The sequence below is a fragment of the Sarcophilus harrisii genome, chromosome 1, assembly GCF_902635505.1.
Source record: "Sarcophilus harrisii chromosome 1, mSarHar1.11, whole genome shotgun sequence".
NCBI lineage: Eukaryota > Metazoa > Chordata > Mammalia > Dasyuromorphia > Dasyuridae > Sarcophilus > Sarcophilus harrisii.
The window spans coordinates 450,654,455-450,680,706 of NC_045426.1; the positions used below are offsets into that span (position 1 = coordinate 450,654,455).

At 34.7% G+C, this 26,252-nt stretch overlaps 1 protein-coding gene across 2 annotated transcripts in view; it reads left to right on the forward strand.

The window, feature by feature from the left end:
- The window catches only part of SLCO5A1 (solute carrier organic anion transporter family member 5A1), a 407,994-nt gene extending 382,047 nt beyond the window's left edge, over nucleotides 1–25,947 (forward strand). Inside the window, exons 9-13 of one of the 2 annotated variants that reach the window (XM_031946281.1) lie at nucleotides 10,203–10,362; nucleotides 13,619–13,860; nucleotides 19,792–19,856; nucleotides 19,955–20,016; nucleotides 23,070–23,157. In XM_031946281.1, coding sequence (XP_031802141.1) covers nucleotides 10,203–10,362; nucleotides 13,619–13,860; nucleotides 19,792–19,856; nucleotides 19,955–20,013 — 526 coding nt within the window. In that variant the 3' untranslated portion in view covers nucleotides 20,014–20,016; nucleotides 23,070–23,157. Of the gene's footprint in view, nucleotides 1–10,202; nucleotides 10,363–13,618; nucleotides 13,861–19,791; nucleotides 19,857–19,954; nucleotides 20,017–23,069 lie in introns of both variants that reach the window. The other variant, XM_003759718.2, reaches the window with a different exon arrangement.
- The last annotated feature ends 305 nt before the right edge of the window (nucleotides 25,948–26,252 follow it).

Genomic DNA, 26,252 nt, shown 5'->3' on the forward strand with positions numbered 1-26,252 from the left:
CTTCCCCTTCTTTCTCTGCCTCTGCTCAGTCAACTGTAGTTGCTTCCTATCACCTGCAGCATCAAATATAAAATTCTGTAATTCTGTTTAGGCTTTAAAAAATCTTCAAAACCTGCTTTTCAGTTGCATTTTTGTCCCTGTATTCTGTGGTCCAGTGACAGCGACCTTTTTATTGTTCCTCTCACAAGATACTCTTATCCTCTGATTCTGTCCTTTTCACTGGCCATTCCCCATTCCCCCATCCCTCCTCCTTACTATCCTTGGTTTCCTTCAAATCCCAGCTAAAATCCTGTCTTATGCACAAAGCCTTTCTCATCCCTCATAATCCTAGTGCCTTTTCTCTGAGATGATCTCTAATACATGCTGATATATAAATGTATATATACACAGAGATATACATATTAGTTTGTATATATGTATATAATCTTGTTTGTAAATAATTGTTTTCTACATTAGGCTATAAACTCTTTAGGAACAAAGAATTCTTTCTAAATCATTCTTTGTATTTCTGGGACTTAGCATAATGCCTGGCATTTACAAAATGCCTTATAAATGCTTGTTGAATAAATTTATTGATTATGTACATGTTTTCTTAATGGAATATATGCTACTTGAAGACAGGATCTGTTTTCTTTTTTGTCTTTGTGAATTTTATGTGTCCTTTATGCCTATTATAATGCTTGGTGTACATAGTTAGGGCTTAAGAGATGCTTACTAAATTGACTTGAGCTGATTGAGTTGCATTATCTGTGTCTTGAGCCAGCTGTTTATCCTTTGTAGGCTTCAAATTTTCTCATATGTCGGTTGTACTAGTCTCTGATGTCTTTTCTGCTCCAAATCCTATGACCTAAAAGTTGACATTTTAAATTGAATGGCTTTTTAACTCCAGATTGAAAATTTAGACTGATCTAGAAAAAAGCATTTGAACAAAGTCTTTGTATTAGATTAATGTTATAATGCATTCAACCAGGAGTTGGATTAGGTGGATGATCTTTACTGTCAAACTATGCTCTACAATATTCTATTTTTACCATTCTGGTTATGGATTAGCAGGAAAGGTATGAAAATGTTATATTGAAAGGTCCCAAGACTAGATATTAAGAGTTAACATTTCTATATTGCTTTCAGCTTTACAAAATGCTTCATCTATGTTATATCTTTTGATCTTCAACAAACCCAGGAAATAAATGCTAGGGTTATCCTCATTATACAGAGGAGGAAACTGAGGTTAAGAGAGGTTTAAATGATTTCTCCTGAGATCATGGGCCTAGTTAGAGAGCAAGGCAGTATTCAAACCCAGGTCTTCATGTCCAAAACTCTACATGTTCACTGTGACATTTATTGGCATTGTTAGGGGATTTGGGATCTGGCTGGTCCTTGCTTTACTACTAATAATTAGTGATCTTAATCACTTAAATTAATCTCTGAGTCTTAGTTTCTTTCTCTATAAAATAAGAATATTAGGCTTTATTATCTCTACAAAGTTCTTATTTTAATTCTCTATGAGACTGGGAAATTGGAAGTATTTATTTCTTTGAGAAAGTTTATTTTGTTCATCATGTTAAATTATTTTTATTATTTATAATTACTTGATTTTAGTATTTTACATTATTTTACTATTTGTTTGTCTGGTTTAATGAAGAACTATTTAAAAAAAATTATTGTTGTGAATAAAGACTGGAAAATCCTTATTGTCATCAGGATCTTGGTAGAAATATGTACCATGTGTTAAGTGAATGGAAGGCTCACTCCTGAGGAAGACCTGGCTTCAGTCCTGACCTCTAACATATAATAGCCATATAAACCTGGCCAAGTCACTTAACTTATTGTTATTTCAGACAACTCTCTAAAACTCTTAAGTTATGGAGTTTTTTGTTGTTATTGTTCATTTATTTTTCTGCATTTAGAGCTCTTTAAAAACTAGCCCCATCCTACCTTTTTAGGTTCACTGTACATTGCTTTTCTCCCATCTACCTTCTGGATCAGCCACACTGGCCATCTTGTTCTTCACAGACAAGATACTTCATCTCCCCTTCTTTGTGCCATTTAAGAGGGCAGTTAGTGGAGAAAGTCACTTAACTTCTGTCTGCTTCAGTTTCCTCAACTGTAAAATGGGGATCATAAAAGCACCTATTTCCCAGCATGATTGTGAGGATCAAATAATATAATATTTGTGAATTGCTAGCATAGTACCTATCACACAGAAGGTACTTACATTTCCTTCCCCTTAATCTCAATGATTCTCACTAAAGACTTCACAATAGTAAATTTATTTCATGATAATTGCCCTGTGGTTTGTAGGAAAATATTACTGTTGTTATTTTTTGCAAGACACTTGAGGTTAAGTGACTTGTTCAGGGTCACACAGCTAGACAATTTTTGAGGGCTCATTGTGAATAGCAGCATCCTGCCATTTTGGGAACCTACATATTAAACTGATACCTTGTCAATTTAATAATTCAGTCAGGTGAACATAATCAATCCCTAATCTGTTCTCACTAACAATATAATAAAAAAGTAATAAAATACAGCAACTTTTCATAGACCCCATTTTTATTATAGACAGTCAACTATAAAGCATTGATTTATGAGAGAATCCCTGCATACTTGCCATGCACATACATTAAATGAATTCTTTCACTGCAACTTGCAGATTTTCATGGCTCATGGTAGGCTCTCATTTAAAAAAATCTATTTGGGAAAGGATATATTGTCAAAAATTCTTTTTTTTTTTTTTTTTCAAATGATTGTGTCTGTTTGTTAGTGAAATGCCTAAGTAATCCTTTCCCAAAGGAGTGTCATGGCTTTCTAGCAGATCTTAGTGTATCACACACCCAATAATGCATTCATTTTAGGGTAACAAGAGATATTGGCTGCTACTATTTTCAGTTTAGAATTCAAGCAAAAAGAAATACGGTCCACTGTGCTTTGTGTTCCGAGAAACTTTCAAGTAAGTCATTCTTATCTTCAGGCATGACTTCTGTCAACTCTACTCAGGGATCAGCCACTGAAGTCGATTCTCTTTTGGGGGTTGGATTATATTTCCCTCTTTGACCTCTCCATTCCCTCTTTCTCTGCCTAAATCTTTTAATCACAGGCCTTCTACATCTCTCTCATTGCTATTTATATTTACTGTTTGGCTTTCCTACATTGATTTTTTTTTACAGTGTTTCATATTTTATAATTTCTTTATATTATACATTATGACCTCATCTTGTCCAGATTCAAACATATTTTGGGTTGGCCTGGAGGTGTGTTTTACTTCCTGTGTGCCAGAAGGTTTTTGTCTTTCTGGAATCAGTATGTCATATATTTGTTCACTATTTCTCTTTTAGGTTTTCTTTCTTGCCTGGTTATCCATTTAGATAGATAAATTAAAGGTGTTTAATAATTATCTCAGGAATAACAAATTGTAAATAATTTTACAGATGCATAAAATCATTGTAAAATAATTGTAAATCATTTTGGAAACTATGAATCAGAAAACTAAATTGTTTTGTTGCATATGTTCTAAATAGCAATGGCAATAAATATCTTTGGAAGCCATTGAAATATCTTTTATTGGATAGACCTTTCATTGATTTTTATTTTTACTATCAGTTTTTAAAGGCTTGTCAGAGAGAACAGATATTGTGTTGATGAACTGCTAATATGAAATAATTCATGTAGTTATATGGATCTTTGACAAATTTTTCCACCTATGTAACCAATAGAAATGAATTTAAAAATTTATTCTTCCTGCCTTGGTTTAGAAGTTTCTTTTGATCAAATATTTATTTATTTATCTATTCTTTTTTAAACTCAAGGGACTTATTTCTCAAAATAGAAACTAGACAGGAGCAGAAAAATCCTTAGGAAAAAGTAATGTTCTGAGATTTTCCGTTTGATGCTTGCTTTAGCTTTCTTCTTTGTTGTCAAATCATTTAATTTGACCTTGTATATAAGAATTTCTCATTAAATATTTGTTGAATGAATGTATCACTTTTCTGTAAATAATTTCTAGCTTAGAGATGGAAGGGAAATAATTGTCCGTGAAGAGCTATGTTGTCAGTTGAATATACGTATTAAGCACCTATTAAGTGGAAGACACAATGCTGAGTGCTCAACCTACCACTTCATATGATCTTCTTAGGAATCCGCTTCCAAATATTTTGCCAAATACCCAAATTCTCTCTCAGGCCTGATGTTCTTCTTGGCTTGGACATTTTTGAGAGAGGACATACCTAGCTTACTACTTTCTTTATTGTATTACTGAATAATTATACCACTATACTGATTCCCAAGATTTTTGAAGAAGCTCCCCCCCCCAAAAACCCCCAAAACTTTCCATTAAAAAAACTGTTAAGATGCTGAGGCTTCATTAAATTCATCTTGAACAATGAGAATAGTTGTACAAAGGTAATTCTGAACACAGAAATAAATTCCCACCCACTCCACAGGGGGATTTATAAAGATAAATATGAAGATTTGTGAGAGACATTTGTACCATTTGTGACCTTTTTATTTTACATTATTGTAGTCATTGTGTATTTTTATTTTATTGGTACTGTTTATTTTTGGTTGCATTAATTCATACAAATCTTCTCACATTTTCTGAATTCCTTATATTTGTCATTTTTGCTATACTGTAATATTCTATCCCATTAATATGCTATAGTTTATTTAGTCATTCCCCAGACAAAGGGTATTTACTTTGTTTTGAACTTTCTGCTCTCATAAAGAATTTTGTTATGAATACTCTAGCATATGTTGGCCCCTTTGTTTCTGTCTTTGACTTACTTGATGTGATGATGGAGGGAGATTCTTGTGTCACAGAGTATGAATAGTTTTAGCCACATTTTTGTGCAGTTCCAAATGTGGAATCCAGAGTTTTTACATCTCCTCACAGCTTCCCAGCAGAGTATCAGTGTGTTTGTCTTCTCAGGGTTCTTTTAGCATCAACTGTTCTCATCTTTTGTCACTTTTTCATTTTGTAACCTGTGGTTGTTCTTATTGATGTTTCTCTCACTGTTAACAATTTAAAGCTTATTTTCATGTGATCATATTCAGTTTGAAAGAGGAAGGGAGGGGATAAGCATTTATTAAAAATTTACTGAATTGGGCTCTGTGCTAAGCACTTTATAATGATTATATATCTTATGTTTAGGGAAATGGCTCTTGAGTCTGTTCTCTGATTAGGAAGTATAGATGAAAAGACTTTAATTCAATAAATTTAATTTTTTCTTTTACTGAATGTATTTTTTATTCCATTATAATTTGAAAAGGATGCATTTAATATTTCTGCTTTTCTGCATTGGGTTGTGAGGTTTTTTTACTTTTATGCATTCATGCATTCATTTTTATTTTTCCCCACTTACATGTAAAAACATTCTTTTTGATATACATATATATTCAGTTTTAAAAACATATTTCTTTATGAATCATATTGGGAGAGAAAAATAAGAACAAAAGGAAAAAATCATGCGAGAAAAGAAAACAGAAGAAAAAAAAATAAGTGAACATAGCATATGTTGATTTACACTTTTTCCACAGGTAGAGTTTTCCATTCAAAGTTTATTGGGATTGCTTTGCATCACTGAACTGCTGAGAAGAACCAAGTATGTCATAGTTGATCAACACACAATCTTCTTGTTGCTATGTACAATGTTCTTTTGGTTCTACTCATTTCACTTAGCATCAGTTCGTGTAAGTCTCTTCAGGCCTTTCTGAAATCATCTTCCTGACCATTTCTTATAGAACAATAATATTCCATTATATGCATAACTTACTCAGCCTTTCCCCAATTAATGGACATCTACTTACTTTCCAATTCTTTTTGCACATGTAAATCCTCTTTCCTCCTTTATGATTTCTCTGGGATAGGATCAAAGGGTATGCATAGCTTGATAACCTTTTGGGCATAGTTCCAAATTGCTCTCTTAAATGATTGGATCATTTTACAACTCCACCAACAATGCATTAGAGTCTCAGTTTTTCCACATCCCATCCAACATTTATCATTATCTTTTCTTGTCATCTTAGTCAATTTGAGAGGTGTGAGGTGGTATCAGAGTTTTTTTTTTTTTAATTTGTATTTTTCTAGTTGATAGTGATTAAAGCATTTTTTTTCACATGACTATAGATGGCTTTAATTTCTTCATCTGATAATTGTTCATATCATTTGACCATTTGTCAATGGTCATTGGAAATGACTTATATTCTTATGACACAGTTCTTTATATATTTTAGAAATGAGGCCTTAATCAGAAACATTGGCTGGAAATTTACCCCCTCCTCCCCAGCTTTTAATCTTGTTTGTGCAAACCATTTTTAATTTAATGTAATCAAAGTTGTCGTCCATTCTAAGTCATATACCCATTTTGACCTTATTTTGGTATGGAGTGTGAGACGTAGGTTTATGCTGAGTTTCTAACATATTACTTTCCAGTTTTCCCAGCAATTTTTTTGTGAAATAGTGAGTTCTTATCCCAGAAGTTGGAGTTTGGGGGTTATTTAATACTAGATTACTATAATCTTTGAATATTGTATCATGTATCTAACTTATTACACTGATCCACCACTATTTCAGTCAGCACCAAATGTTTTTGATGACTGCTGATTTATAATAGAGTTTTATAGTCTGGTATTGTTAGGCCAACTGTCCTTTGTTTATTTTGTTTTTTTCATTAATTCCCTTGATATTCTTGACTTTTTCTTCCAGATGAATTTTGTTATTTTTTTAGCCCTATAAAATAAGTTTTTGGCAGTTTAATTGGTATGGCACTACTCCAATAAATCAATTTAGGTAGGATTGCTATTTTAATAATATTAGCTTGACCTGCCCATGAGCAATTGATATTTTTCTAATTATTTAGATTTTTTTTGGTGTGTGAAAAGTCTTTTGTAGTTGTGTTCATATATTTCCTAGGCTTTTCTTGGCAGATAGATGCCCAAGTATTTTATTTTGTCTACAGTTATTTTAATTAAATTTCTCTTTCTATTTCTTGTTGCTGGGCTTTGTTAGTAACATGTAGAAATGCTGATGCTTGGTATGGGTTTATTTTATATCTGGAACTTTGCTAAAGGTGTTAATTGTTTCAAGAAAGTTTTTGGATGATTTTTTAGGATTCTTTAAGTATACCATTATATTATCTGCAAAGAGTGATAATTTTATCTCCTCGTTGCCTATTCTAATTCATTTAATTTTTTTTCCTTATTCTTTTAACTGGCGTAATTTCTTCTCTAAGAATTTGAAAATTATACCATTTAGTCCATATTTTATGGTACCATTTAACAAGATATAGTTTTCTTCCTTATCTATTTTAATTAGATATATTTTCACTTTTGCTTTATCTGAGATCAGAATTGTTACCCCTGCTTTTTTTTTTTTTTTGCTTCAGCTGAAGCATAATAAATTCTGCTGTAGCCTTTTCACCTTTAGTATATATGTATCTCTCTGTTTCAGATGTGTTTCTTGTAAACAACATATTATAGGATTATTTTTTTTAATCCACTCTGCTATTCACTTCTGTTTTATGGGAGAATTCATTCCATTTCCATTTAGAGTTGTGATTTCCAGCTCTTATATTTCCCTCCATTCTATTTTTTCCCCTGTATAGATTTTGTTCTTTCTTTCCACCCTGTCCCTCCTTAGTAGTGTTTGGTTTCTAACACACCCTGCCCTCAATTTGTTCTCCCTTCTATCAATCCTCTTCCCTTCTCTTATCCTTTTCTCCTAGTGTTTCTGCTCTCCCTTCTATACAGCCCTTCCTTTTTCTTACCTCTTTCTCCTCCCATTTTCTTATAGGGTAAGATAAATTTCTATAACCAAGTGAATGTTATTCTCTCTCTGAGGCAAAACTGATGAAATGTTTCCTCTCCCTTTTTTCCCTTAATTTTAATAGGTCTTTTGTACCCCTTTCAAGTGATCTGATTTGCCCCATTTTACCTTTCCTTTCTTCTTTTCCCAATATAATCCTTTTCCTATCCCTGCCCTGAATGTCTTTTCCTTTTGATATCATCACATCAGAATCAATTCATACACTTCTGGTTCAGTATGTCCCCTCTAACTGCCCCTATAAAAGATACAGTTCTCAAGAGTTACACGTATCATTTTTCCATCTAGGAATATAAACAGTTTAATCTTTAAATACCATGTATTTTTTTCTGTTTGCTTTTCTCTGCTTCTCTTGATCCTGTGTTTTAAGATCAAATTTTTTTTTTTCAATAGAAATGATTGAAAGTCTCTTCATTGAAGATCTATCTCCACAGAAAGATGATGCTTGATCTCACTGGGTAGTTGATTTTTGGTTGTAACTCCAGGTCCTTTGCCTTCTGGAATATGGTACTTTAGGCCCTCTTATCCTTTATTGTTAGAAGCTGTCAGATCCTGAATAATCCTGTCTGTTATTTCATAATACTTGAATTGTTTTTTTTTCCTAGAAGCCTGCAATATTTTTTCCTTATGATTAAAGCTCTGAAGTTTTGCAATAATGTTTCTTGGAGTTTTCCTTGTGGAATCTCAATGTATTGTTTCAATGAGTATTTTGCCCTCTGGTTCTAACATATCAGGGGCAGTTTTCCTTGATGATGTCTTGAAGAATGCTCTGCAGGCTCTTTTTTTGGTTATGGCTTTCAGATAGACCAATAATTTTTAAATTGTTTCTCCTGAATTCCAGGTTGGCTATTTTTCCAATGAGATGGTTTATATTTTCTTCCATTTTTTTCATTCTTTTTAGTTTGTTTGACTCATTCTTGATGTCTCATAGAACCATTGACTTCCATTTGCCTGGTTCTAGTTTTTAATGTGTCATTTCCTTCTGTTATTTGATTAATTATACTTCAGTTTTCTTCAGTGGATTTTTTGGTGTTCTTTAAGGATTTATTTTCTTTTTCCAAGCTGTTGACTCTTTCTTGCATACCTCTTATTTCTTTTCCCAATTTCTGGTCTACCTCTCATATTTACCTTTTAAAATCTTTTATGAGCCCTTCTAAGAAGCCTCTTTGGGCTTGAGACCAATTCACATCACTCTTTGAGATTTCCCATGTGAGCATTTGTCCTTGTCTGAATTAGTGTTTTGGTCTTTGTCATAGTAGCTTTCTGGAGTTAAGGTTCTTTTTTGTTTCTTGCTCATTTTCTTTCTTTCTTCCTTTCCTTTTGTGATTTTTATAGTTGAGCTTTGCTTCTGGTATGCAGGGATCATTTTCCCAAGCTTCTTGTGTAGTTCTTAGCCTTGACTCTGAACATAGAGGTCTTTGTGTTTGGTGTCTTGCTAAAGCAGGAGGTATGTCTACCTGCTCTCTCCAGGCAACATACTAGTTTCCCGGGCTGGTAATTTGCCTTCTGCACTGGACTGGAGGTTGCTCCACTGCTCTGCTCTACTTCTGATCCAGGACAGAGGGTCTCAGTTGCTGCGGTTAAGATCCTCTCACTGGCTTTCCTGGACACCATCTGAGTTGGCCTGAACTCCCTTTTCACCCCAGTGGGATTGACCTTTCTTGAAGTCCTTCTAATCTATCTTGAGCTGGAGAGTGGTTTCATTTCATCAGACTCTGTTCAGAAGCTTGATTTCATGCAGTTTTCAAGGGAAACAGGGAAAGCTCAAATAGTTTCTTGACTTCACTCCTCCAACTTGCCTCTGCCTCTGGAACTCTCAACAAACATTTTTATAGTAATTTTATAAACAATATATATAGCAACTAGTTTGAGGAAGGCATTGCAGTAGGTATGCAAATGCAAAAAAGAACAACAGTTCCTGCTCTCAAGAAGCTTACATTCTACTTTGGGATACAACAGAAATCACAAGATCATTTCGGAAAAAAAAGGAAAAAACACTTAAGATTTGGGGAATCAGGAAAGGCTTAAGATAGGAGGTAGCACTTGACTTCTTAGCCTTCATAAACAACTATAGATTTTAAGATGGTAATAAGAAGGCATCCCTGGGCAGTTTAGACATGGGAGAGAGCCCATACAAAATCATGGGTGCAGGAAATAGAATGCTGAATTTAGGGAATGGCCCATAGTTCAGTGTGATTGAAATGTAGAGTGAAAGGGAATAATGCAAAAAGATAAAGTCTGACAAGGAAGGTACCACACATCTCACTGTTAATACCCTGGAAAAGCATCTCTTTTTAAAAAATGTATAATTATAATGATCAAGTACTTCAAAATTAAATTTTATTTACATGTTATTTCTAACCTTCCTACTTCTTTTTACTTTTAGACCGTCCCTCACCATGGCCCACAGGAATCTGACAGGAAGCTGCAATGTTAACTGTGGTTGTAAAATCCATGAGTATGAACCAGTCTGTGGATCAGATGGAATTACATACTTTAATCCTTGTCTGGCTGGCTGTGCCAGTAGTGGTAATCATAGTATGGGGGTAAGTGCTCACAGCAAATTCATATGCTATTATTAATTCACCTTTCCATGATAGAGGACATATAGGTATTCATTTGCTATTGTGATATTATACATTCATTCATTAGAGGCTTACTCTAATCATCAAAATGCCTACTGTCCTAACCTAGAGGAAAGACAATAAAGCAATATTAAGCAATATTACCTTTCTCCAGAGATGAGATCAGCTTTGAGGAGACAACTGACTTCCACACGAACACTTTGGCTATTCCATTGCTGGCTTATTGCAACATGATAGTGTGGATCTCCTGGTTAGCCCCCTCTCCCTTACTCCCTTCTTTTCTTTTGACATCTCTTGTGTACAAATGTGAAGTCAAGATTGCCACTGCATTTGATGCCCACGAAATAGAAAAGTAAATGGTCTTTGGTTTCTTTTCTATTATTTTATGGACTTGATCCAGTATGTGACTAAGTTGTACTTTTGACACAATTGGGATCTTTAAAATATCTTCTTACGTGTTTTTAGAAGCCAAAAAGATATTACACTTTTAAAAACTCTGGGTTAAAGATAATTCTGTTGGTTCAGTCTTTCAAAGTTTATTTTGAGAATTTTCTTCCCCATGAGTTGTGAATAAAATACATAAAAAAAATTCTAGCTCAAAGAGCATTGGATTCAGAATTGGAGAACTTGATTTCTAATCCTAGTTCTGCTACTGACGGTGTTATTTCTTCTTTCTTTTAATCTGCAAGTCAATTGAACTCTCTGGAATTTAATGTCTTTTTTATATAAAATGAGTGTTGGATAAGCTTATTTCAAAGTTATTCTCTAGCTCTAAAGCCTATGATTCTGAGAATCTATGATTGTGTTAACTAGAAAGCTTTCTTGTGATTAATACTTAGAACATTTTCATAGTACTGAAAGGTTTGTAAGGTGCTTATGTAGATGTTCTGTTTTCCTCTTTGAATCCCTAGTTGTCTTCAAGTTTCAGTTTGAGCTAATTTCTGTAGTTGTTAGTGACATTGAGAATAGCTTTATATTTATCTTGAGATTAATTATCTAAGAGGGTGCTATGTCTCCCAAATAGAATGTAAACACTTTGAAGGGAGGGGCTGTCTGCTTTTTGTCCTTTTATTATTAGGACCTTGCCCACATAATTGGAGCTGAATAAATGCTAGTTGAATTGAATTGAATCATATAATTCCTTTTGTGAAATTAATATTACAAATAAGCAAATGGAATATCAGAGAGGTAACTAGATTCAGACTTGCCCAGAGAATGCACAATTATTATGGGTCAGAGTAGCATAAGCCCTTGTGTCCTGAATTCAAGCTTAGTACTGTTACCCGCTAGGCCAATGGTGTCAGACTCTAATAGAAACAGATTCCTGGGTTGAAATTGACTTAGAAAACCACAATCACCATTATTTATGCTATATTGCCTCTTTATTTATTTTGTTAAACATTTCCTAATTATATTTCAATATGGTTGGAAGTTACACCTGGGAATTTTGTGAGCTGTTGGTTATGAATTTGACAGCTCTCTCCTAGGCCACACTTTAATAATACAATGAATCTGTGAGTTTATTTACTTAAGTATTCTCCCACCATATATATTATAGTCCAAAGCATATTAACTCTTTCAGGGCACGTGTTTAATGAATGACAAGCAAATGGCCAAACAACTTTCTTTAGTCAGACTTCTTATGATTCTATTTGATTATGAAAATGTTAAAATCATTTTCTAATTCATTGAATTCAGCAGGTATATTTTTTTTCTGAAAGAGAAACAAAAAATCAGCCAAATGACAATATTTGGTTGATCTATACATAATTTAATAGGTTATTAATGCAAAAATTATAGTTGACTGATTTTTTTACTTGTATTTGCCTTGTATTTAAAGTACCATTAAAAATAGGGTTTTTTTTTGGATGATCAGTGTTTTGAGAAAACTCTTCTCTTGCTCAGTTTATTATGCCAATATATAATAATTATTATATATTGCCTTTTAAGAGCTACCTATTTCCCACATCACCTAATCTGTTATGGACTAGAACTCTGAACTTGAAACAAAAGATAATCTTACAAGGTACTAAGTCAATGGAATTGATAGAGACAATAGTTATCTAATTTAGCATGGTTTAGTGTGATTGATTTAATCCTACAAGGAAATGTTATGGGTCAGAACTTGAAACAAGGTATTAAGTGGAATTGAGGAGACAATGGTAAAATCTAGTTTAGCATTGATTTAATCCTACAACAAGCAATGGTTTCTTAGTGATATAATGATTCGTGTATAATCAGTGTAGAGTATATCAGCTAGAGGTTCTCAGAGGCTGAGACAGATCCATTCCATCTTCCACCTTTTTTGTGGCTGGAGGCTAAAGTACAAAACTTTGGATTTGAAGAGATTCAGAGGGCAGAGAACGAGGCAGGAGCTGAAGCCCATGGTACTAAGGAGAGAGATAGGCCTCTAAGAAAGCTAACTGAGACCCAGAAAAGGAGACAAGATTTTGAAAGAGACAATAAAGGAATTGGACTTTAACCCCTGGCTACTCGTGTGGCGATTAAGTGAAATGAAGGCTGCCTTCAGAGACCCCAAGAAAAACTCAACAAAGAACATTACATTTTAGAGAGAATATTATACTAATTTACTTGATGAACTAAGATTTTTTTTTTTTTCACTCACAGCATCTGACTTGCTATGACTTAAAAGGAGAAAATTCTGTGATGGTGCTGATAATGACTAATATTAACAACATGTATCAATAGCAAAATGACAAAGTGGATAGAGAACTGCCCTTAGTGTCTAGAAGACACTAAGATTCAAGGGCCATCTCTGACATTCATTGGCTATGAGACTCAGGACAAGTTATTTCATTTTGCAGTGGTCCAAGCAACTATCTTAAGACTTCTAAGTTATAGAAAAGGGACTGATGTGCGTTGGCAGAGAGAGTTTCTTTATTAGTAGGTTAGGGATTAACCCAGATCCCATGCCTCCAAGTTTCAGTGCTTTGGCTTCTGAATAGATTTATCCATACCTATGTAATTTTCTACTTAGATTCATTCTAGCCTGTTGAAATTTTTTTTTTTGGGAGGCTGATTGTCATTGTTAATAAACACACTTTTGAATATATTACATGTAGTTATTTATTAGGATCATCCCAAAGCCATTCATTCTGAAATTTTTTTTCACGCTTATTATTTCCTTGCTATGTATTTTGTTGTTGTTGCTGATCACAGCATTTAACTTGAATGCTACTTTATTTTCTTTCCTCAGGTTCGTAATTATACAGAGTGTGCCTGTGTTCAGAGCCGCCAAGTCATCACTGCACCAACGGTGGGGCAGCGCAGTCAGCTCCGGATGGTTATTGTCAAAACCTATCTCAATGAGAATGGCTACGCCGTGTCTGGAAAGTGCAATCGGACCTGTAATACCCTTATTCCATTCCTTGTTTTTCTTTTCATTGTTACCCTCATAACAGCATGCGCCCAGCCATCAGCCATCATAGTCACACTCAGGTGAGCCCTAGATTATATTTACAGGGAGGCCTTCATTGTCCTTACAGGAGCTAAAGTAAAGTATCAGGGTTTGATCATTATTTATGAATTGAAAGAAGCATTAAAAGTCACCGTGATTATACTGTATTGGGAATTGAATGGGATAAGGGAGAGAAGTAAAAAGTTTGGATGAAGTAAGATATAGATGTAGAGAGCCTCAGATAGTGGGGGAACTCTGGGTAAGATATAAGACCCTTCAGCCCAGAGGAAATCTGCTGACAATGTCTGGTTTGGCTCCCCATCTCCCCTACCAGTTCTCATTCTTCCTGAGAAGTCAAGAAGGGCACAGCCACCTGTATTCTACTTGAAGCAAGGGAAACTTACAATAAAGAGAGGCATTTACATATCAACAGCAGGATGCTTATAGTTAGCACTTGCTCAGTGTGATATGGTAATATAATGGTTCTCTAGTTGGCACATGCTCAGTGTGCTGTAATGATGTTATCATACTAAGATATTTAGGGGCTGAGAGAACTGGAAAGAAAGGGACTCCATCTTTGACCATCCTCATGGGACTCCTGTCTTCTTCACTGCTCCACTAAGACCAAGGATTCGGGCTGGTGCTGAGGTTTTCCAGAGTGCTAGTCCGGATGGCATATTTTGGCACCCTGGCATGGGGGCTCTAGAAAGCATAGTATATTTTGGCACCCCAATTTGGGGACTCTTGAAAGCACCCTATATAGGGACTTTAGGGACTTGCCTAGTATTTATGCTCTATTTTCACTTGTGAAAGGGTTGGTGTGTGATAGGCTAGAAGCAAGGACCACAGCAAAGTGCTAATCACTGGTCTTACCTTTGAGACAGATTCCTTAGGATGTCTCCACTTCCTCAAAATGCCAACCCTAAAAAGTTGACTTTGTTACCCGCCTGTGAGAATATGTGTAAACTGTGAAAAACAAATCTGAAAATATAGGGGAATAATAAGAATCCTATTGAACTTAGAAAATTATATTAAAGATACAAGGTTGCCCTTGATTTTAAGCAGATTGTGGAGGAACACTCACTGGATGTCCTTGAATGGATTCCTGTTTGGGTCAGTTTCCAAGCCTTTCCAATTCTTCTTCCCCAAATGCTCATAGATTACATAACCTCTCCACTTACATAGTCACTGTGCTAGTTCAGGCCCTCTTAGCATCTCATCTGAACGATTTACCATAGCCTTCTAATGACTCCCTGCTTCAAAGTTTTCCCCCTCAGCAATCCATTTCTCCTCAGGGTAAACTCAGTCTACACTTAAGTCCTGCAGATACTTAGTAAGCATTCAAGATATAAAGTGGGTGTCAAAGATGTAAAAAGTGGCAATCTCTACCAAAACAGAGATCTAACCATGTTGGTTCCCTGCTTAAAAGTTCTATTGGCTCTTTATAACCTCTAGGTTGAAATAAAAATTCTTCAGTTTGGCATTTATAGCCCTGAGTAGACATATTATCCTCCCCCCACACTGTGGTCAATCCAGATCATCCCATTTGCTGTTCCTCATACATTATATCACCTATCATTTGTCTCTTTGCCTTTGCATATTCCTCTTGTCTGGAATGTCCTCACTCCTTGTGATACTTCTTAGAATCCCTAAATTCCTTCCAAGCTCATGTCAACCCATTTTAATAGTATCGTTCCCTCCCAAGTCCTGTAAAACTTATCTTTTATTTATTTTGTATTTACTTATATGTGTATGTTACCCTCTCCTTAAATTCAGGGATTATTTAGTTTTTGTCTTTCTATTGCCAATGCTTTGTGCTGTTCCTGGCACAGTTGGCATAATAAATGCATGTTGATTGGTTGTTGAAACTTTGGGTTGTATTAATTAGCCTTTCAAGATTCCAAGATTCTGAGATTCTGTGATTCTTTGTTGGATGGCAAGTGTAGTTTATTCTAGACAAGCAATTACTAATATTGAGATGATTATCTTTGTACTCCCTGATCTGGAATCAATATATTGACAAAGAGACAGATTTTTTTTTTTCACTTGGCCATGCATGCATGCTGTGTGCTCTGCCTTGTCTCTGTCATATCCTTTCTTGGTTTATTTTGGGGATAGTAATGAGACTCATGATTTCATTAGCATAGAAAGCTCTCAGGTGAAACACAGTAAGTATATTTCAGAGGCAGGATCTCATCTCAGATCTTCTTGGCTCTAAAATCTGTGCTTTTTACAAAATTGGAAAAGAGACCTTTTTCCTTTTTCCTACTTTAACACAAACATGTCCAGAATCCATGTTGTAATTTTCTTCAGTAATTAGGTGTAATTGAAAGGACAATTTGGGGTTACTCAGGAACTTATGACTACATTGCTGACTAGTGTACTTGGAATAATAGAATAATTTTTAAAGACTGTATAGAGATTAGAAAAATGCTGCAAGTATTTGTAAAGGAGAAAGGATCAGCATTGTGTGCTCTGCATCTAGTAGCCAATTGATCAGAGAGGCTAAAAGTGAAATATAATTGTTTAGTTTGAATATCAGTGAAGGTTTCTCACCCTGCTTGCTGCATTTAGACCATCTAATTCTGGCTCCATTACCATACTCATCCCATCACTATTATCCTGGACAGTACAGTAATTGTCTCAGATCGTTAAAATATATGCTAATCTATTATTGGTTAGTCAATTAATAAGTATTTATTAAAAGTGCCTACTATGTACCAGGTGTCATACTAAAAGCTGGGGATACAAAAAGAGACAAAAGACAGTTTCTGCCTTTAGGGATTTTATATTGTATTGGGAAAGATAACAAGCAAACACATATTTACAGTGACACAGGAAAAATGGGAAATAATTAACATAAGGAAGATACTGAATTAGAAACATGGGAGAAAGCTTCTTATAGAAGGTTGGATTTTAGTTGGGCTTTAAAACAAACCAGGCAAGTCAGTAGTTGGAGTGGAGGAAGGAGAACATTCCAGGCTTGAGAGGATAGTCAGAGAAAATGCCCAAAGTCAAGAGATGAAATGTCATATTTATGGAAGAGCCAGAAGGTCAGTATTAATGGATCAAAAAGTATGTGTTGAGGAGTTAAGGTATAAGAATACTGAAAATATAGGAAGGAGTAGATTATGAAGGGCTTTGAATGCCAAACTGAGAATTTTGTATTTGCTTCTGGAAGCAACAGGAAGCCATGGAAATTTATTGAATAGAGGAGGAATGTGTGACATGATCAGACCTATATTTTAGGAAAATCAATTTAGGGACTGAATGGAGGATAGATTGAATTGAGGAGAGACTTTGAAGCAGACAGATCCACCAGCAGGCTATTGCAGTAATCTTGATGTAAAGTGATAAAGGCTTGTACTTTAGTGGCAGCAGTGTTGGAGGAGAAAAAGAGGAATGTTATAGAGATGTTGTGAAACTGAAATTGATAGGCCTTGGAAACAGCCTGAATATGGGATAGAATGAGAGATAATGAGGAATTCAGGATGATTCCTAGGTTGTGAATATGAGAGACTAGGAGGATGTTCTTTCTTTAGTAATAATGGAGCTAGGAAGGGGAAAGTTTTAGGGGGAAAATAATGGGTTCTGCTCTGGACATATAGAATTTAAAATTACTGCTGGACATACAATCTGAGATGTCTGGAAAGTAGTTGGAGGTTTGAGATTGGAGGTTAGCAGAAAAATTGGAGCAGGGATGATAGATTTCAGTATCATTATCATAGAGATGCTAATTAAATCCTTGGAAGCTGATGAGATCATCAAGTGAAATAATATAGGAGGAGAAAAGAAGAAGGCCCATATCTATCATTAGAGGGTATGATTTGGTGTCAGCAAAGGACACTGAAAAGGAGTGGTCAAATAGAGAGGAGGAAAACCAGGAGAGAGTAGTAGAGAGAAGAGAATATCACAGAAGACAGATCCATTAACACTGTCAAAAGGCTTCAGAGAGGTCAAAGAGAATGAAAAAAGGAAAAAAAAACTATTGGAGTTTTGGTGTCTGATAGATCATTAGTAATTTTTGAGATAGTAGTTTTAGTGGAATTAGGTCATAATTCACATTAAGAATAGAGTGAAAGGAGAGAAAGTGGAACCATCTGTTAAAGATGACTTTTTGAGTTTAGCTATAAAGGGCAGAAGAGATATAGGATGATAGTGGAGATAGGAAAAACAAATGTGAGTTTTTTTGAGAGTAGGGGAAACATGGATATATGTATGTAGATTATAGAAAGTTAGCCTATAGAGACTGAAAATAATAGAAAGAGTGGGGATGGCACAGGAGGCATTCTCTTGCTAGAGATAGGATAGAATGGGATCATTTTAACATGTAAAGAGGGTAGCCTTAGCAAGGAATAAGGCTACTTTATCATGGGAATTAGGAGTGAAGGAAGAAAGAGTGAAAGAAGGCATCTGAGTGATAGGAGATGAAGAAGAAAGGAAAAGAGAGAGGGAGTTCATCACAAGTTACTTCAATTTTTTCAATATTTGCTCAGAAATTGCTAGGAGCCATAGCTTTCTTTTTCTTTTTTTTTTTTGTCTTTGTATCTCCAGCACTCACTTAAGTATCTTGCACATAGTAGTTGCTTAATTATTGTTGAATGACTGAGCATATGATTTTTGGCAAAATTCTATAATTCATTATTAAAAGGATCAGTATTTAACAGATAGAAAAAGAAGTGATGACTACCAAGGGCTGGTATGGCTTCATCAAGAAAAGATTGTGCTAAATTAATCATATTCTCTCTTTTGACACATGTATCAAACCTGGCAGATCAGGAGAATTCTGTAGATATAGTTTACCTAGATTTCAATAAAGCAATTGATAATCCTTTCCTATTCTTCTAGAAAAGATAGTGACATCAGTTAGATAATAGTACCATTATTAAACTGTTGTGAAATTTTTTGACTGATCCAACCTAAAGAATAGTCACTAGGAGGTGTTTCAACAAATTGGACTTGGTTTTGTGCTGTTTAACATTTTTATTAATGACTTAAAGGCAATAAATAATGTGCTCATTAAATTTGGAAATGATACTATGGAAATAAATTAAGTTTACTTCCTTCCTAGCCCATTTCCTCTCTTTGAAATATACACAATACTGTAAAATTGAAAAGAAATAAATGCTAACATTATATAGTTATATGGATTACCAAGCACTTTACATATATTATATGATCCTCCTAATGATATGAAGTAAATGCTGTTATTATCAGCATTTTACAGATAAGGAAACTGTGGCTGAGAGAAGTTAAGCCATTTACTTCGAGTCACACAGCAGGTGAATGTTTGAGACAGGATTCTAAATTTAGCACTCTCTCCATTATGTATTATAATTGAAGGATGTATAAAAAAGGCTGGCCCACATGGTTAAAGGCCAAGAATTGATATCATATAAAAAATAAGTTTAAAAAATGGGGATGTTTAGATTTGAGAAGAGAAGATTTAGGAGATCATAAGTACTATCTAAATGCTTTTCATTTAAAAAGAGAGAATGTTTTGATATGTTTTGGCCTGGAGGGTCCCATTAGGATCAACATGTGGATTTTTCAAAGAGAAAAATCTAGTTTCCTTCTAAGTATAAATTGCTTGACAGTTAGAACTATTCAAAGCTACAGTTGGATGCCTAAAGAGGTATCTGGGCACCCCTCAATAGATGTCTTCAAGGAAAAGTTCTGCTGGGTATGTTGTGGAGGGATTCTTATACAGATTTAGGGTAAACTAGATGCCTTCATTCTATTTGTCATAGAAATATTGCATTCTCCCTATATTTAGAAGGAATTTTTATTTCTTATCTTTGTTTAGATCCAGTAATAGCTTTTCTCAAAGTCACTAGACTTTTCAGATTTAAGGAATACATCTAGATAGAGTAGTTCTACAGGCTTTCATGTAAATGGAATTACTTTGAAATTGTTATTTCAAATCATTCTCCTTTTTTTTTTTTCTTTTTTCCTTTCCTGTCCTGATTCAGGTCTGTGGAAGAAGGGGAGAGACCTTTTGCATTAGGAATGCAGTTTGTTTTATTACGAACACTTGGTAAGTCTCTGAATTTCCAAGTACAATTCTTACTTGCACTTTGCAGGTAACAAACTCTCAATTGCCTTTGAAAATGAGAAGTTGCTTGTTTTCATTAGGGGCTGGGATTTTACAGCTTGACATGGAGGATACTACTCGTTCTGATTTGAACAAATAAAAGGTGAATGATTTAAGATCATAGATTTAGAATTGGAAAGGATCTCAGTGGGTATCCAGCCCAATTCCCACATTTTACAGATGAGAAAGATAAGGCCCAAAGAGGTGAAATTACTTGGCTAGTGCCTCATAAGTGTCAGAGATGGCATTTGAAACTAGGTTCTCCAACTCCAAATTGATTGCTCTTTTTCCTGTACTACATTATCTAAAGTATCCAATTGGATTTTTCACTTGTTATGAAAGAAAAGCCATCATGAATTTATGTTGTTTAAGGTAGAAATAAAAATTTAGATTTTGCTCCCTAAAAGGTAATAATTTTAAGTATCATAGATCATAGCAGTATATGAGACTTATTAATAGGCTTATGTAAAAGTTCTGTTGTGCATTGTTAATAATTAAAATGATGGCATTTATTCTTCTCTCAAAAGTGAATTATTTGGATGCCTAATTTTTGGGGGATGGTCATATTTGTTGCTGAGTCATGTCAGTTTTGTCTGACTCTTCATGACCCCATTTGGAGTTTTTTTGGCAAAGATGCTGGAGTTACTTGCCATGTTCTTCTCCAGATCATTTTACAGAGGGGGAAATTGAGGCAAACATGGTTAAGTAATTTGCCTAGGGTCACAAAGCTAAGTAAGTGTCTGAGGCCAAATTTGAATTCATGTTTTTTCTGACTTCAGACTCAGTGCTCTATCCACTGTGCCACATTATTGCCCCAGCTGCTGATGCTGCTGATACTATATAGGACATATACTCAAAAACTCAATAAGATTTAAAACAACCTTGAAAATCATCTCATTCGACTAACTGAGCTTAATCATATTAATGATGAGGAAACTGAGGTGTCCAGACCAAGGGAGTGATTTGCTTAATTTTGCACAATAATTTTTTTTTCTATTTAGGGATAAAAGTGAATTAAACATTCTGGAAAATTAGCCCAAACTTCCAGATTCTTTTTTAAGAGCAAGGATCATTAACATAACTGAAAATGATGTGGTAAACTCTTACAGCAGTTTTCATTGGTGACCTAACACCGTTATTTTGGTTTTATAAATATTCTTGCCATCATTCATTGAGCTGATACTTCAGGGAAATATAAAGAAAAATAAGTTTAGCTAAAGCATTTTTTCTAAACTGACAGCTCTGAGCCTGTTTGCTCCACCAGTTTCATTTTTAAAAGACTTCCTCATTTGATAGATGCTCAGTCTTAAATTGTAGCCTCTCATTTCCCTCAGCTGCTGTTATTCTTCCCAGCAATCAGTACTTTTGTCCACAGGACAAAAAAATGTGATTTCATGCCTTGAATTTCCAAGTATCAGCCACATTTCTACATTAAAGAAGGAAGAATCTTTTACCAAGATTTTGAAGTATATAGTGTTACTGGAATCTTCCAATGGGTGTCAGGAACCCAAGATTAACAAACGGGCTTTCTAGAGATAATCAGAAAATGAAAAATTCTTTTTTCTTGTAAAATCTGTTATCATTGTTCTACCCATAAGAGTTTTTTTTCCCTGAGAATGTGCTTTATAAACTTTTATAAACTATGTTGTTTGCAAAGTAAATCTGGAATCCTTTGAGAAAATTAAATGGGGGGGGGGCAATTTAGACAGGTGTGGTATAGAAGAAAATCACTGTTTTCACAAAAGAAAAAAAATGTTTCCCCAAAAGATAGTATGATAGGAGGAGCAGGGAAGGGTAGAGAAGGAATCTTTCTTCTTTTTGTGTTTTCTCTCTCTCCTGAGCCTTCCTCTTGTGGAGTTTGTCTTGACGTGATCAACAATTCTGATTTAATTGTCAGGCATTATTGCTTAGCTATCAGCAAAAGTTAAAACCAAAAAATTTTATAGAAAAAAAGAGATTTCTAGGTTTTCTGAGCTATCTCCTAACAGAATTTTGAGGGGTAGTTTGGAGTAGTAACTAAAGAGTTGGTCTCTGCCTTTGATGTGTTCTCTGGTCCTGGATAAATCCTTTGACCTTCTAGAAGCCTAAGCCACTTTCTTAGACTATCATTTATAGAACAATTGCAAATCTTCATTGGTGGAGAGGATTTGCTCCTTGGGAATTCCCTACAGGACTAAAATCACAAGTCAAAACAAAAAATAAATAAAAATGTTATTATAATAAAACAAACAAATAGCAACAAAAAAACAAACCACCTTCTAACCCTCCAAGGCCATTCTCTTTCCTTTTCCATGTCAGGATCTCTCATGTGTATGACAAAGGGGAAGTGATTCCTCATAAGCTATTCATATAACCACCACAATGCTCTCAGCATTTAAGGAACTAAGGATGTTTAGTCTAAAGAAAAGAAGACTTAGGAGTAACATGAAAAGTCTTCAAATATTTGAAGGACTGATATGGGTGGGTGGGAATGGATTTGATCTATTTTGATCCAGAGGGTAGGTATTGTATCAGTGGGTGGGTATTCCAAAAAAAGGTAAAAGTCTAATCACAAAATAGTCAGTTAAAAATCAGTAAAAGTATTGTCCCGTGAAGCAGTATCTGATACTTCTGAATGTATCAGCAATATAGACCAGGTGGTCAGAATTCCATGTTATAACAAAGTATTGACACACAGTTCCAGAATTTTTTTTTGACAATTTTCTTTACAAGTGGGGGATTGGAAGAAGAAAACAAACAAATACATTGAATTGTTAATAATTATTTATGCTGTGAGTTTCTGAGTATATTTTCATTATAGTGAACATTTTATAGCAATGAATTTTTTATAATAAAGTTTGAGATAAAGTAGTATAGTAGAGTACAGACTGTAAGTAAAGTGGTTCAAGTCATATACTAGCTCTGCAAGCCTGGGAAAATATTTTAATGTTTCTGGGCCTCGGTATCCTTATATGTGAAATGTGGATCATAAAGGCCCCTTTTCTCTTTAAATCTATGATCCTATTATCTCTCATGAAAATAAATAAGTAAAGCAGTCCAAAAGAAAATCACATTAAAAATACAAAGCTTAGATAGTCTATTTTCAAAACTTGTAACCTGTATTTCTCTTTTTTTTGATATATACTAAATATGAATCCTTTTTTTTTTAACTTCTAGCATACATTCCTACTCCAATTTATTTTGGAGCAGTTATTGATACCACCTGCATGCTTTGGCAACAGGACTGTGGTGTGCAAGGCTCTTGTTGGGAATATGATGTGACATCATTTCGTTTTGTCTATTTCGGTTTGGCGGCTGGTCTCAAATTTGTTGGATTTATTTTTATTTTCCTGGCATGGTACTCTATAAAATACAAAGAAAAACAGCTGCAGAGACAAAGGTGGAGGACATCTCCTCTTAATACTGTCAGTGAGACAGTTTGCCACACAGATCCCCGTGAAAATTATTCTCGCACTATATCATGCCCAACTTTCAACAACAGAGGGGAGCTCCAGGAAGAAATGGGTCTTGGAAGAGGAATCCATTATTCAGCACAGACGTACCCTGGGCCCTTTCCAGAAGCAATAACTTCCTCAGCAGACCCTGAGTTGGAAGAAGCCACTGCTGCCATGTAGCCCCCTTTCCTGAAGGTTCATAATGGAAGACTTTGGTTTTGTTGGTTGGATCGAAAATGGCGCCTTGTGAAACACCCGTGCCTTCTTCTTTTCTTTCTTTTTTAAACTCTAAAGACATAATCTATGAACCAACAAAACTCAATGCAAACAGCCATTACTGATTGCGAGTTGGATACCTCAACGTGACTTAAGAGTCTTCTTTATCCCCCTCTCCAGAAAATGGAATTTAAAGATAGGTTATAACTTCAGCTATATTAATTTAATGTTCATGCTCCAATCTAGTATAAGTGAAAGGCCTGAGATATTCTAAATTGTTAAGCAGAATTATGAGAAGAGTAATAGAAATGCATATCATTAATATAGACTTCAAAAATAAAGGTGAGATGTATCATCAGGTTTGCATTTACAAATCATAGTTTTTAGATTATAACTACTGTGAGTTCTGCTACAAAGCACAAGTGAATTTGCCTAAACTATGCAATTTGATTAGAAATTTGTATGTATGGCATGTTTTATTTTTATTTTTATTTTTTTAGAGCCTTTGATCCAGCTCCGTCTGGAAAGGAAGCTAAAAAAAATTGTCCTCTTTTTCTTAAAGTACTATTGATAACTGTAAGCCATAGAAGAGTTAGATACCAGGGAAAGTTTTCAGAAGCTTCAAAGACACCATGGAAAAGCCCAATATAGCAGACACTTGAATTCAGAGTATGTGTTTTGTTTCAGCCTCCTCCATTCTAAGGCTGGGAAAGAAACTGCTGAATCATAAATGCAGGGACTTGGAAATAAACTAAAACTGTATCTCTTGTAAAAAAGGGCAAGGTGAAAAACTTTGAGTCTGAGAACCTCCTGGCTGACTTCCTTTCTGGGATAGTTGCTGGACAAATTCATTGGCTAAAATCACAGTCAAGGCAGCTACATTTGTGACTTTTAAAATGAAAATAGTGAGTTCCCCCTCTTAGTTTTCCCCACCACCTGCTCCTACAACCTACTAAGCAATCATTTCAACACTGTAGTTCTAAGTCGAAGTAAGATCTAAGTTTTCTAAGAAGGAATCATAGATATGTGTAGTCTTCTTTAAAGAAAATTTCTTTGAATTCTCCTTATATTAAAGTATTAAATCAAGACAGTTATACTTGGGAGTAAGAAATCCTTTTGAAATCAGTAGAAATTAGATGTGTGAATTGGTACCAGTCAGTCAGTCAACTAACTTTCAATTGAAAATGATTAAAATAGATAAATCTATTTTCCTCAATCCCATCTCATGAGATCCTCCTACCACCTTTATTTCTTTCCTTTTTACCATCTTGAACATTGTAAGATGTCCCTAAAGGGAGAGTTTTCTCCTTTTATATCCACTTTATATTTACCATCAAAGAATATTTATTGTGTCTATTGGGCATGGTTTTGTCATAGACAGAAAATAAAGTTCCATCATGATTGATCATAAAATATCTCCTAGTAACCAATACCTAAAATATTTATCCATGCTATAGAATGAATAGCAAGAAAATTTGTAGGGCATGGTAACTTATGTGTGTGGGGGTTATTTTGTCTTCAGGGCTGGTATAAGAAATAGTATCTCTACCAGGTAACTGTTTTTTATAATTGGAAATGTGAGTTTGACAGTTTTGCCTCCTGATTTGGGAGTGAGATTTACCACCATTAAGTCCTAGTTGTAATGACAGAGTAATATGAAAAACATACTTGCATGTTCTTTAATAGAATGGTTTCTCTTTACTTTTAGGCCCGTTAGTTATGTTTTTATGGTGGTTGTCTATAGATTGTGGAGAAATAGTTATTAAAAATGAAAGAGTATTTCTAAAGGAGAAAGCAAGGAAGATTTTTATCTATTGACATCCACATATAGCAGATGGTAAAATAAATCTGGTTTTGCTTATTTCATAGGATCATCAGTTAAGATTGGTAAAGACCTCAGAAGTCATGTAGTGCAGGCCCCTTACTTTAGAGACAAGGGAACTGACACACCCAGAGAAGTGCTAAGTAATTTTTACCAAGTTCACCTGGGAAGTAAGTTTCAGGACAGAAGTTGAATCCATGGCCTATGATTCAATAGCCAGTCTTTTTTCATCTTTACCACAATGAATGAAATTTGTGAATACCTCCCTATTTTAGTTTCTTTCTGCTATATGGTTAATGGAGTGCAATAGTTCCCTGTGGGGGAAATAGATATTAACCAACAAAATAAGCACTAGTAAAGAAGTTGCTCCTTCTGCACTCCTTGTTAGGTTTCCAATTGGGCAGGAAGCCTCCTACCCTCATAGTTTTAAAAATAGAAGTTGCTTCTGGTGAGGTTCATGGACATGAACATACTAGGGTACTTGGGATAATTCAAGCCCTTGTTCTGAAATATTCAACTGTTTCTTTTTTTAAAAATTATTTTATTAAAAAAACCCAATAAAAGTAGAAAAGGAATACAAAACAAAATAAAGGAGGGCATTGTCATGTGCCCAGCAGAACATCAGAGAGGATTCAAAATATATAACAACAAATTGCCCAACTGTTTCTTTCTAAGGAAATAAAGGAGATTCTCAGAAGTACACTGAAGATTTGATCATGCTCATTGTCAGATTACTGCCTGAGATTTTCCTATATTTAACCTGAAAGGGGATGTGTGTGTGTAAAACTGAAGATTATAGCATTCCTTATGTCATCCCATTTTTCTTTCCTCTGGCCCCAGACTTGATGATGTTAACTGACTGCTTCA